We start from the raw sequence: 13,722 nt of genomic DNA on the forward strand, positions 1-13,722 counted from the left end.
GGGCTAGCTGGCTAAGTTCAGCCTGGAAAGTCACAGGGATTTGAGGGTCAGGTCTTTGGAAGTGGGTTCCAGGTCTGCAGAGGGAGGAGTCTTGGGCTTAACGAGAGTCACGGTGAAGACTGTGAGGACAAATGAGATGCAAACAAGGAGCGCCACAAAGTCCCACCCCTAATGTTGGCCCTGGGAGGCTCCATGCAGTTTCAGCCAGACTTCTGCTTGAAAGGTCTCAGAGATATGAGGACCTAAGTCTAATGGGGGCTGCCTGATTCTGCAATGGGAGTTCACCTAGTCCTTGACAGGAGTCAGTGTAAAAATCCAATAAGAGGTCTGAGGGAACCAGGCACCCCATAACTGAGTATGCACTCTTTTCTCAGCGGTGGGAAACTCTCGAATCAGTGTCAGCCTGAGGTGCCCCTTTATATCCTCCTGGAGGGGGCTAAGGAGGTATGGACCTTTGTGTAACAGAGCAGCCCCAATTCTGCAGAGGGAGGGGACCTAAAAGGAGTTACAGTGAGGACCCTGTATGAGGACTGATGGTATCACTCACCACAGAAAAGTGGAAGCGGCAGACAGTTTCTGCTTGCAGACCTTGGAGGTGTGTGTGAACCCTACTTTCTTTTCGCTGCTGTCAGGTTGGTAAGAGCCTTGATTTGAGGGGAGGGGCCTCAGATCAGCAGAGGCAGGTGTCCCAGGCCTTAACTATAGACAAAGGTGGGCTCTCAGGCCCTCCTTAGATCCAGGGTAAGGACTCTGAATGACTATTGAGGTCTCCAAGGAACCCAAGACAGAAAGGGCCCAATGGAGCAATCAGCACTCAGTGTCCCCTGACATGGTGCTACTTCACTTAACCTTAGGTGGTCCCAGGGAGATGGGGACATTGGTTCAATGCGTCAAATTTAGAGTATCACTGAGGGAGGGGGACAATGGTGAAGGCCCTGCCAACAGTTGACACAGTGGTCTTGAATGTGAAGTGAGTGGGCCATCTACCCCAGAACAGAGGAGTTCCCACAGAGTCTAGACCAGCCAATTCCTGCTCTCAGCTCCAGTAAGCCCCAGGCAAGGCTGGCAGGATGCAGCCCCAGGCACACTCTAATTTCTCCCCCAGGGTTCTCAGGGGACAGGCTGACCAGGAGTACAGGAGCCCTATAAGTTTCTAGGTTACTGCCTTCCAAGTAAACCTGCAGCGGTTGTCTTCTTAAAGCCTAAATAGTATCTCCCTGGTTATGGTGCTAACACTGTCTCTCCTCCCTCTTCCAGGGGGCCTACTTCACCTGTTGTCCTGCTCATACTCCTCCTGCCTGTGTCCCTAACCAGTCATGCCTCCCAGTCAGAAGAGTAATCTCTGTGTTCGTGAGAAACGCCAGCAGAAACAAGGTGAGACCAGGGATCCCAGGGGTGCTCAGGCCATGGCAACAACAAAAGAAGAGTTCCCCTCCTCTTCTACTCCTCCTTTTGGGTGCACTACCCAGAGATAGCCTGGTACTAAGTCATGTAGCACTCTGCAGGGGCCTCAGAGAGTCCTATTCACCCCCACTACTCCAGGGGCTTCACGCACAAGATCTTATGCAAGAAGAAAGATGAGAAAAGGCAAAGCTCCTCCCAGGACGAACCATCCACTTAGAGGTCCCGCAGAGACCCTCTAACCAAGGAGGTAGATACACTGGTGCAGCTCGTGTTGCAAACGTATAAACTGAAAAAGCTCGTTATTAAGGAAGACATGCTAAAGATTGTCAACAAAAAGTACAAGAGCCGCTTTCATGAGATCCTCAGGAGAGCTTCTTTCAGCACGGAGGTGGTCTTTGGCATTGACTTAAAGGAAATCGACTCCGTCAAGCCGTCCTACGCCCTCGTCAGCAAAATGGACCTCCCTAACGATGGGAGGCTGAGTCGTGGCAGGGGGTTGCCAAAAACTGGTGTCCTGATGATTCTCCTGGGCGTGATCTTCATGAAGGGCAACTGCGCCAGTGAGGAGAAAATCTGGGAATTCCTGAATAAGATGAGAATTTTTGCAGGGAAGAGGCACTTCATCTTTGGGGAGCCTAGGAAACTCATCACCCAGGATTTTGTGAAGCTAAAGTACCTGGAGTACCGGCAGGTGCCCAACAGTGATCCTCCAAGCTATGAATTTCTCTGGGGTCCCAGAGCCCATGCTGAAACAAGCAAGATGAAAACCCTGGAGTTTTTGGCCAAGATCAATGATACCGTGCCAAGTGCTCTCCCATCCTTGTGTGAAGAGGCCTTGAGAGATGAGGAAGAGAGAGCCAGAGCCACAGTTCCAGACCGGGCTGATCCTACTGCTATGGACAGTGTAGTGCGTGCTTCCGTGCCAGGTGCAGCAGCTCCTCCCAGGCCTAGTGAAGCGTGAGGCAGATTCTTCACTTTGTGGTTGACGAGGGCAGTCATCGTTCCAAGTAGTGGAGGGCTGGGTGGGACAGGAGGGAACACAGTGTCTCATACCTTTCTGTTTCTGCTCTACGGAGGTCACTTAGGGATTTATTTAACTGTACGTTCATTCTTTATTTTTCAAATGTTAACCCTTTCAAGTGAAGGCTGTTTTTATCATTCTAATCTAAGTTCATTAATGACATGGATAAGACATTTAACAATGTTTCTCAGGTTTAAGTTAAAAGCTTTGTTATTTTTGTAAAAAAAGAGGGGGGAACCCTCCATTTTAGTGATCTGAAGCAAGGTAACATGACATTTGAACAGGCATTCTTTGAAATGTAAAGAACACAGCAGTAAAAAAAAATACAAGAAATAGAGAAAAAAGTACGATAGTCAATATTTAGCTTTTAACTCGAAGGCAATGAGATTGGGTTTTTTTTGGTTAATCTCTACAAGGTCCTGTAAGATTGCTATGTGTAGGAATTGACTCGAAAGCAATGGATTTGGTTTGATTTTTGATTCTCTTTTAGTTTGCTGTTAAGTAAAATAGAAAGATGCACAACTATATTTGCTTACCAAACCAAACACAAGGCCATCTGAGTGGATTCCAACTCATAGCGACCATATAGGACAGAGTAGAACTGCCCCATAGAGTTTCCAAGGAGCGCCTGGCGGATTTGAGCTGCTGACCCTTTGCTTAGCAGCCGTAGCACTTAACCACTATGCCACCAGGGTTTCCTATATTTGCTTAGATAATTTAATAATGTAGTAGAGATTAAATTAACAAATCAGGAGCCCCGGTGGCGCAGTGGTTAAAAGATCAGCTGCTAACAATAGACTGGCAGTTCGAATCCACCAGCAGGTAAAAAGAGTCAGAAGGGGCGTGGTTTGGGATGAGAGCCATCTAGTGTAAATGCCCTGAAACAGGGCAGTTTGCAGCTTTGGGACACTTTGATCACTCAGTGGAGGTGGTGTTAAGTTAGGTTGCATGCAGTGGGGGAGTTGAGGGGATGGAGAGTGGAGTAAAATGAGCTTTCTTCAGGGGTGCGCAGAGCCAGACTAACCCATGATATATCTCAGTGCCCAGAGGCTGAGCCTGGAATGGAAACCAGCTCTTCACAGTTACCCTGGTATTATGGGTAAACCAGAGAGAAATCCCCACCAGGGGCAGGACTGAAAGGTGTCCTGTGCTCTTGTCCTGGTGCACTTGAACATGTACACTGACTGGGTGTGTTACGCACATTACTTCCAGGAAGGATTTAAGAAGGAGGGTGATACTCCCTTGAGGTGAGATGTCAAGAAGCCACTGTTCTGGCACTTTGTCTTAGGCTGGGGGGACCAGAGCCCACTCCATTCAACAGACATTTGAATGAGGTTATCCTGAGTACCTCTGGGAAACTCGAAGTGAAAACTAGATTTTTGGTGGTGGTGATATCAGTGAAAACAGGTGACTTGGAAGGGCACCTGGGAGAGTAAACGGTTATCCTTGACAATGATTCCAGGAGCTTTATGTTCCATCCAGCTGGGGAAGTCTAGCCCACACCCGCATTAAATAACATATTCCCTAATGAACAATATTGCCTAGTTTTCCTTCCTAAGTAGCATTTTGGCTGATTTGGTTTTCGTTTTCCTAGGGCACTGCGTATTCACTGACACATCCTGGATTTAAACAAGAAAAAAATCCCAGAGAGATGGGTGGTATCATCTGGGGTGCAAATAATCCTAGTAATAACTGCCATTCTTTAAAGACCCAGAACATGCCAGGCCCCGTACCAGGTGCTTTCCATGCATGACACGCATCCCGATGGTTTTACAGGCTACAGCTTCTCAGCCTTAGTTGTCGACGGAGAACTGGCTCTTTTCTCATTTTCACACGGTGGTCAGTGACAGGGCTGCAGTAGACCCCTGGTTGGAATCCCTCTGCAGCCCAGAGTCTTCCACGACTCCAGCCTGAGGCAGATCTATGTCTCTTAAATCACTTCACAGCTCACTACTCCAAAATGTATCTCAAGGTATAAAGAAAGAAATTGTGTGCCCAGTGTATTGGGTTGGAATACACAGCCACAGTAATAAGCATAAAAAAACAAATGAGTCAAGAAAAGAAGATAATGTATGGGGACATTATGATCACCTACATATGCACTGTCGTCTTGGACAGCCCCTTTCCTTTAGAAAGTAAAACTTTTGGGACAGAAGTCGAAACAGATGCCAGGTCTGGCTGATGAAGTCATGGACTAGATCAGTGTGTGTTTTCTCTGGCAGCCCACCACCTGTCCTGGGCCCCTTGTCTTGTGCTGCAGCGTCCCCATCTCACATCGCTCTGGGACAGGGGCCCATTCACTGCAAGGTGTACAGTAGGGAAACTGCTCAAGAGTTTGCAGGGATGTGGCATTTCCCAGGAAAATGTTAATCTAAAAACAGGAGTCAAGATGACAGTCATAAGTGAGGACTGGGCACCCCAACATGCCAGACAGGGCTATCAGGCTGAGCAGCCCTTCGCTTACACTTCAGACTTCTCAGCGACTTGTGAGTCTTGGCCTAAAGAGGATGACCTCAGATTAGAAGTGTGAGCAGTCCCAGCCTCTAACAGAAAGTGAGGAGAGTGAATGAGGAATGATGGAAGCACCTACCCAGTGAGGGCCATAAGATCCTGCCCTTGCTGCCAGCCCTCAGAGGCCCCAAACAGCCATGGCTAGATTAGGTTCAACCCAACCTCTACTTCAGAGGTCCTAGGAATGTGAAGACCGCAGTCAGACGCTGGCAGACTCAGGTCAGAAGACAGTGGATTTCCAGATTATGTCAGGAGTCAAGGTGAGGTCCCTGACATGTATTGGGACCATCCACAGCATATCAGTGAAGCCCCACAGAATTCCTCCCTATTGTCAGCCCTGGGAAGCCATGAAGTTCCTGAGAAATAGGGTGCTCCTCCCTTGGTGTCAGGAAGCCACTGAGAGTAATCTTTTGCATTGTGCTGGGGGAGCCAGAGGCCATGCCATTGAAAGGACTGTAGAATGAGGTTGTCCTGAGTGTCATTTGGCAAGTGAAGACTACACTTTTGGCCGTGGTGATGTGAATGAACATTGCAGTGACATACATGGAAGGGCATCTTGGAGGAGAAATTGTTGGTCCTTGACAGCACTTCTAGGGGCTAAGTGTTGCATTGAACAGTCTACCCACACCCACATGAGAGACTATACTCACTAATACGGATTGAATTTACAAACCCTGCCCCCAAAAACGGGTGTTGTAAATTCTAACCCTATACCTATGGTTATAATGCCATTGGGGAATGTGTGCTGTTATGTTAAAGAGACTGGATTGTAAGGTGTGTCTTGAGTCTACCCACCAGCAACTCCAAGGGAGAAAGATGTGGCAGTCAGCGTCTGTAAAGATTCCCAGCCTCGGAAATCCTATGGGGCAGTTCTACTCTGTCCTGTTGCATCCCTGTTAGTCAGAATCTTCTGGACAGCACTGATTTTCTTTCTTTTTTCCCCCGGGGGTGTCTTAAGTCCAATCGCTTTTGAGATATAAAGGAGGTGATTCAGCAAGCAAGTAATCAGAAGTGGGAATGAGAGTTGCCACGCCACATGGGATCTGCAAGGAAAGAATAGAAGCTGAAGAAAGACAAGGACCTTCCCCTACAGTAATCAAAGAGTTAAAGCTTTCCCCTACAGCCAGAACCTGAATTCAGATTTCTAGGCTCCTTTTTAAAGTGTGAGAAAATAAATCTCTATTTGTTAAAGCCATCCACTTGTGGTATTTCTGTTATAACAGCACTAGATAACTATGAGACTCTCTAATCAGTGATAAAATGCTTTGACCTTGACTACTAACATATATGTTGGCTGTGTAAATTCATCCAGTGGTACCCCAGAAGAAAGAGCTGGCAATCTCTTTCTTTAAAGTTTATAGCCAAGGAAACCCTATAGGGCAGTTCTACACAGTTCTGTATTTAGGTGGAATTGACTCGATGGCAACGAGTTAATGTAAAATATTACTTCATTTTTCTTCTGAATCAGCCTTTTTTCTGATTTTGTTTTCTTTGTCCTAGAGTGCTGCATATTCTCACAGATCGTGGAGTAAACAAAACCAAAAATCCACAAGAGAAGGGTGGTATTGTGTAGTGTGAAAATAATCACGGTAACAAGTGCCATTCTTTAAAGACCAGATATGCACAGTCACTTTGCCAGGTGCTTTTCATACCTTTGAAACCCTGGTGGCATAGTGCTTAAGTGCTACGACTGCTAAACAAAGGGTTGGCAGTTTGAATCCAATAGGCACTCCTTGGAAACTCTATGGAGCAGTTCTACTCTGTCCTATAGGGTCGCTATGAATCGGAATCGACTCGATGGAACTGGGTTTGGTTTTCTGTTTGGTTTCATGCCTTGCACACAATGTACCTGCCCTAAAAGACAGGGCTTATCAATGCCACTTCACAGAAGAAGAACCCGAAGCTCAGAGAGTTTGTAATGTTTTGCAAGTCTAGTATATGACCGAACTTGATTAGACCCCTGGTCTGAATCCTTCTGGAGCCTAGCTTGTTCCACTCCTCCCAGCCAGAGGCTTACCGTGTGTCTCTTAATTCATTGCTATGAGTCGGAATCAACTCGAAGGCACTGGGTTTCTGGGTTTTTTCTCTCCACTACAAAAAGTTTCTCAGGTAAGAAAATGAATAACGTTGTGCCCAGAGCATTGATTTGGAATGTATAGCCGGTGCTCTGTGAATACTAAAATAAGTGAGAGGTATGAATAAGGAAAAAAAAATTTATTTTTTTATGAATAAGGAAAAGGTAAGAAAATATTCAGCGATAATGTAATTATTGACGAATACAAGGCCAGATAACCTGAAAAGTTCTGGGGCTCATAAAATCATCCGAGATAGCCCCTGCCTGTAGAGAGTAGATCTATTAGAACCAAGGTTACATGCACCTCCAGGTGTGGCTGAAGGAGAGAAGGATTAGATCAGCTTGTTTTTCCAACAGCCCACCACCTGTGTTGGGCTTCCTATCTTTGGCTGCAGCTTCCCCATCTCGTGCCACTTCTCACTGTGAGACAGGGAACCAATCTCTGCAAGATTTGCAATAGCAAAATTGCTAAAGTTTGCAAGGATGTTGCATTTCTCAGGAAGCCTTTAATCAAAGAGGAGCCAAGAAGAGGACCCCAGTGAATGAAAACAGAGAAGAAAAACACACCAGAATTTATGGATTACACAAAGTAACTACAGGGCTTGCTCTCAGAGGTACAGAGCCCTAGGTAGTGCCCTCACTTATTCTTCAGATTTCTCAGGGACCTGAAACATTGGCCAAAGTACACTCTCCAAGCCAGTAAAGCGAGGACACTCAGCCTCTGATAGATAACCTAAGAGATGACTCTGAATGAAGATGTTGGGTGGCCCCCTCAATAAGAGTGTGGTCCCCAAGTGTCCTGGCCTTGCAATTTCCCCTGAGAGATCTCAGACAGTCCTGGCTGGATATGACTCATCCTGATATCCAAATCAGAGGTCCCAGGTCAGTGCAGACCTTGATATAAGGGGACTAGCCTTTGATTGAGCAGGGCGTCGATTTCCAGGACTGCTCATTTTCAAGATGAAGACTGTGAATGAGGAAAGAGGGAACCACCCACCCCAGACAGAGGAGGGCACACAAAATCCTTCCTGCTGTTGGCCCTGGGAGTCCCAGGTCAGAATTGTCAGGATGAGGAATCCCCTCATTTCTGCCTGGAGGGTATCAGGTCTTGTGGGCATACCCCAGTTCCATAGAGGGAAGAGACTCAGACCCTCAATGGAGGCAAGGTGAAGACCCTGAGTATTATGAGTGGGAACCCCATCAACAGAAGGAGCAGAAGAGAGCATTGCCTCTGTTCTTAGTCCTGGGAAGCCTCTGGGAGAGCTCTTTGACAGAGGTGCCCATCGTTTCTTCCTGAGTGGTCTCAGGGAGGGTGGGTCTGGTCTAAAGTGGCAGCCCCAGCTCTGCAAGGGGAGGAGTCTTGTCCCTAACTGGAGTTAGGTGTGAGCCCTGAGTGTTTATGGGGCGACCTGCCCGCTAAAAATGATCTGCCAGGTGCAGTTAAATAGCCCGCAATCCTGTGAGGCCCCAGGAAAGTGTATGGTGCGGCACACCCTGATCTGTCCCTATAGGGTCTCGGTGTGGTGAGAATCTTATGAGCCTGTGAGTCAGGTCTCCATACGCGGGACTCCTCAGCCTCTAATAGGTATCAAGGTGAGGACCTTGCGTGAGCACTAAAGGACCACTCACTACAGAAAAATGGGGTCTCAAGTTTCCTGCCCTTGCTGTTGGCCCTCGGAGGCCCCCCTGCCCCTGTATTAGGGCCTTGATCCTTGGAGCCCCTCGGTACAGGCTTGTACGGATCTGACCTGTCCTGGCTTCCATCTAGGAAGCGCTGGGAAGGTGCAGCTTCTGGTTTGGGGGGCTGTGAGCTCTCCTCAGCAGAGGAGGGCAGCGTTTCAGGACTGATCACAAGTCAAGGTGAGGACCCTGAATGTGGACAGTGCTGACAAATTAATCCCAGAAAAGCGGGGTCCTAAGAACACCAACCCTACTGTTGGCCCTCGGAGTCCCCCCAACGGCCTTGGCCCTTGGAGGCCCACCATAGCCTTGGCCGGAAGTGACGGGCGGGCATGCGCCGACTTCCATCCAGGAAGTGCCGGGAAGGCGAGGCCTCTGGTCTGACTGGGTTGAGACTTTCATCATCAAGGAGGGTGCAGTTTCAGTATTGATCAGAAGTCGAGGTGAGGACCCTGAATGTGGACTAAGGGAACATCCAACCCAGAACACAGGAGATCCCACCAAGTCCTGCCCCTACCGCCAGCCTCAAGGCCACCAGGCTGACTTCTGCCTGTAAAGTCTCAGGATGGGCGGGCCTTGGTCCAAGGAAGCGCGCCAGTTCCGTTGAGGGAGGAGACCCAGACCCTAACTGGAGGCCAGGCGAGGACCGTTAGTGCTAATGAGGAGGGCTCCCTTCAAAACAGGGGCGGCCCACAGCTAAAACTTGCTGTCAGCTCTGGGAGCCCCCGGGCAGAGGTAGACGGATGTATAGCACCCTGACTACCCTCTAGGGAGGTGAGGGCCTTGGTCTGAGCCATAAATGCCACCCCTACTTTCAGGTGGACTCAATTGGTAGAGGGAGAAATACCAGGTCCTACCCGGAAGCAAGGTCATAAGCCTGAGCGAGGAATGAGGGGGTCACCAGTTGAGAACTCTCGGGGCAGGTGACCCCGCCACGCTGGCGAGCCCTAAGATTCCCGAAACACCCAGCAAATGATACGTGTCATTCTGACTTCCAACTCTGAGGTCTCAGGAAGGTGTTTCCTTTGGTCTGAGTGGCGTAGTCTTAGGTCAGCAGAGGGTGGGGTCACAAGAATGGTGCAGAGTCAAGGGGAAGACATGATTGAGATACTAGGGGCCAATCGACCAAAAATGGGGAGGGCTACACTGAATCCTGCTAATGCCATGTGCCCTGGGAACCCAGGACAAATCCTACAAGCTCAGGTGACCCTTGACTCCTGCCTGGAAGGTCTAAGGGAAATGAGGGCCTATGTTCAAGCCCCAATTCAGCAGAGAGAGGAATCCCAGAACCTGGTGGAAGTCAAGGTAAAAATCCTTCAAAAGGAAAGATGGACCATACACTCAGGATTTCTCCAGTCTCTGTTGGACACTAAATCTCACCATTTTTTTGTGTGTGTGAGCTAGAATTTTGTTCTACATTTTTCTCCATCTCTGTCCAGGATCCTCTACTGTGACCCCTGTCAGAGCAGTCAGTGGTGGTACCCGGGCTCCATCTAGTTGTGCTTGACCCTTAGTCTAGGCGAGGACCCTTACTGCTAACGAAGATGCTTCCCCTTAAAAGAGGGGCCGCCCACAGCTCACCCTTGATGTCAGCTCTGGGAGCCCCCAGGCAGTGGTAGCCAGATGTTTAGCACCCCGACTTCCCTCTAGGGAGGTGAGGGCCTTAGCCTGAGCCATCAGTCCTAGCCCTGCTTTCGGGCAGACTCAAGTTAGTAGAGGGAGGGTCCCTACAGAGGAACAAGTTCAGAAGCCTGAGTGAGGCTTGAAAAGGGGTCACCAATTGAGAACACTGGGGTCACGTAACCCCCGCCGCCCTGACCAGCCCTGGGATTCCCAAAACAGCCTGCAAAGGATATGGCTTACTCACTGTGAGGTCTCAGGAAGGTGTGGCCTTGGTCTGAGGGATGTGGCCTCATGACAGCAGAGAGTGGGGTTCCAGGAATGGTACAGAGTTAAGAGAAGATATGATTGAGGTACTGGAACCACTCAACGCAAAATGGGGAGGATTGCAGTGGGATCTGCTAATGCCAGTAGCCCTGGAAGCCCAGGACAAATCTGGCAAGTTCAGGGGACTCTGGACTTTTGCCTGGAGTGTCAGAGGGAGCTGAGCACCTTGGTTTAAGCCCCAATTCAGGAGATAGAGGAATCTGAGATACTGGTGGCAGTCAAGATAAAAACCCCTTAGAAGGCAATAGGGAGTTAACCCCACTTCACACCTCCCCCAAGAAGAGAGGAGGATGCAGAAAAGCCTCCTACTGCTGTTGGCCCAGGGGAGCCACGGTCAGAGGTGTCAGGTTGAGGCACCCCCTGGTTTGTTCCTACGGAGAGATGGTCTCTGGGACATGAAGTCTTGGACTAATGGAGAGGCTTATTCAGGAGAAGAAATCCTGGTTGCATAATGGTTAAGTACTATGGCAGCTAACCAAAAGATGAGCGGTTCAAATCCACCGGGCACTTCTTGGAAACTCCATGGAGTAGTTCTTCTCTGTACTATAGGGTCACATTGACTGGGAATCGACCTGACAGTAAGGGGTACCAACGTGGTGTTCTGCAGAGGCAGGAGACGTGGTCTCTAGTAGGAGTCAAGGTGAGGATACTGAGTTCTGATGAGGTGACTCCTCCCAGAAAAAAGGGGGAAAACATAGAGCCCCAACACTACGTTCAGACCTGGAGGAACTGGGTATGGTGACTTAGTGAGTTGCACTCACTAACTCTCAGGGCATTTTGGGGAGGTGAGGGACCTGGTAAAAGAGGGTAACCATGGTGAGGACCCTGGTGGAGGACTGAGGCCTCCAGGGAACCCCAGACAGAATGGGCCCCAGTGTGCTGTCATCACTGAGACACCGTGCCAAGAGTGGTGGCTGATCTGTTCCTTCAGTTTCTGCTTGTGGGTCCCAGAGGGAGTTGAGGTTTCAGGGTCAGATTAGTAGAGGGGTGGTGCCCTGGCCCTGCCGGCAGTTGATATTATGGACCTACAAATGAAAATAGAAGAATCCCCAATAACCCAGTACAAAGATTCCCTAGTGTCAGCCCCTGCTATCACCCCAGTAAGCCCCAAGCAGGGCTGACAATTTACAACCTAATTCTTTAATTTTCTCTACAGGATCCTGACCAGGACAACCGGAGCTTTGTGAGGTTCTAGAGCTGTGTCCTCAAAAATCCTGCGGAGGCGTCGGTTGTGAAAGCCAAGGAGGCATCTCTCTGCTACAGGGGCGCACATCGTCTTAGTCTTCATCCTCCTGTGGGCCTGCACCGCCTGCCCTCTTTCCCCATTCCTGCCTACTGTCCTTGAGCAGAGTCATCATGCCTCGTGGTCATAAGAGTAAGCTCCGCGCCCGCGAGAAACGTCGCCAGGCCCAAGGTGACATCCACAGTGTCCAGGGTGCTCAGGCCACTGCAGCAGAGGAGGAAGGGTACCCGTCCTCTTCTGCTCCTCCTGTTGGGGGGCCTCCGCAGAGCTCCCCTGCTTCTCGCACTCCCCAGGGGTCTCAGAGAGCGCCATCCACCACCACTGCTACTGTAGGTGCTTCAGGCAGAAGAGCTCCTAGAGGGGCCAATGGCCAAGATGAGGAACCTCCAAGCTCCTCTTCTACCCCATACCCCAATGAGAGGTCACATAGAGACCCCCTAACCAGGAGGGTGACCATGTTGCTGCAGTTCCTGCTGTCCAAGTATGAAATGCGAGAGCACATTACCAAGGGAAAAATGTTGAAGATCATAAACAAAAGGTACAAGGAGCACTTCCCTGAGATCCTGAGGAGAGCCTCTAAGTGCATAGAGCTGGTCTTTGGCCTTGACGTGAAGGAAGTCGATTCCAAAGGTCAATCGTATACCATTGTCAGCAAGTTAGAGATCACCGAGGAGGAGAAACTGAGTGGTGGCAGGGGGATTCCTAAGACCGGGATTCTGATGCCTCTCCTGTCCATGATCTACAAGAATGGCAACCGGGCCACCGAGGAGAAGATGTGGGAATTCCTGAATGTGTTTGGGATGTACGATGGGAAGACGCACTTCATCTTTGGGGAGCCCCGGAAGCTCATCACCAAAGATTTGGTGCAGGCAAAGTACCTGGAATACCGGCAGGTGCCCAACAGTGATCCTCCACGCTACGAATTCCTGTGGGGTCCTGAAGCCCAAGCTGAAGCCAGCAAGACAAAAGTCCTGGAGTTTTTGGCCAAGGTCAAGGATACCAATTCCAGTGCCTTACAAGCCCTGTATAAAGAAACATGGGGAGATGAGGAAGAGACAGCCTCAGGCAGAGAATGGGCTGGGGCTTGTCCTCATGCCAGGGCCAGGGCTAGTGTCAGGGAGAGTCTAGCTGGTCCTCCCATCCCTGGTGAACTCTGATGCAGGTCCTTCACTTTGTTGTTGAAAATGGCTGGTTAACTTTCTAAGAAATAGAGGCAACATGGGGCTGGAGGGGGTACATGTATGTCTTCTTATATTCCTGTTGTAGTTGAGTGACTTGTAGATTTAGCTCGTTTTTTGATTTTTCAAATGTTGTTCTTTTTAATTGAAGGATTGTTAAGATTCAGAATCTAAATTCATCTCATGTATTTATTGTCGTTTTTCAGATTTCAGGGTAAGAGTTTTGTATTGTGTAAAACCAATTGAAAATCCTTGAAACGTTTCTTATGAATTCAGAGCTAGTTAACGTGGTACTGGAATAGGAATGTTCTTGGAAATATTAAAGATATCCACAAGAGTTAGTTCAGATAACAAGGTAGAGGCGGAAAACCATAAAATTTGGTCAATTCTTGGTTTCCCTTATTCCATTTGGTAAAAGTAGAACATTCATGTGCTTGGATTTGTTTAGCTTATTAAGCATGTGGGAGAAAATAAATTGTGATGATTTGATCTCTTGTTCCCTGGCTCTTATTTTCCCCAAACAGTAATTGAGCATCTGCCCTTTGGAAGCTTCATGCTGGTACTGGGGCCCTTTAAGTAAAGGTGTGGCAGCCCGTGTATACATTTTAGAGTCTAAGAGCAGCAATGAAATAAGGAGGAGGTTATACTCTCTAAGACCTCAGGA

General features: G+C 48.9%; 1 protein-coding gene and 1 pseudogene across 1 annotated transcript; both read left to right on the forward strand.

The window, feature by feature from the left end:
• The first annotated feature begins 1,316 nt into the window (after nucleotides 1–1,316).
• LOC100670736 (melanoma-associated antigen B3-like) lies at nucleotides 1,317–2,949 on the forward strand (annotated as a pseudogene).
• A 9,044-nt stretch (nucleotides 2,950–11,993) lies between these two features.
• Nucleotides 11,994–13,037, forward strand: LOC111752220 (melanoma-associated antigen B17-like). Its single transcript, XM_023555127.2, has one exon. It carries the CDS (start codon nucleotides 11,994–11,996, stop codon nucleotides 13,035–13,037), a length of 1,044 nt encoding a protein of 347 aa, XP_023410895.1.
• Nucleotides 13,038–13,722: the final 685 nt, after the last annotated feature.

The sequence above is a fragment of the Loxodonta africana genome, chromosome X, assembly GCF_030014295.1.
Source record: "Loxodonta africana isolate mLoxAfr1 chromosome X, mLoxAfr1.hap2, whole genome shotgun sequence".
Taxonomy (NCBI): domain Eukaryota; kingdom Metazoa; phylum Chordata; class Mammalia; order Proboscidea; family Elephantidae; genus Loxodonta; species Loxodonta africana.

Excerpts from the sequence above, each read along its gene's own strand:
- LOC111752220 (XM_023555127.2), top strand. The coding sequence starts at position 11,994 with ATGCCTCGTGGTCATAAGAGTAAGCTCCGCGCCCGCGAGAAACGTCGC.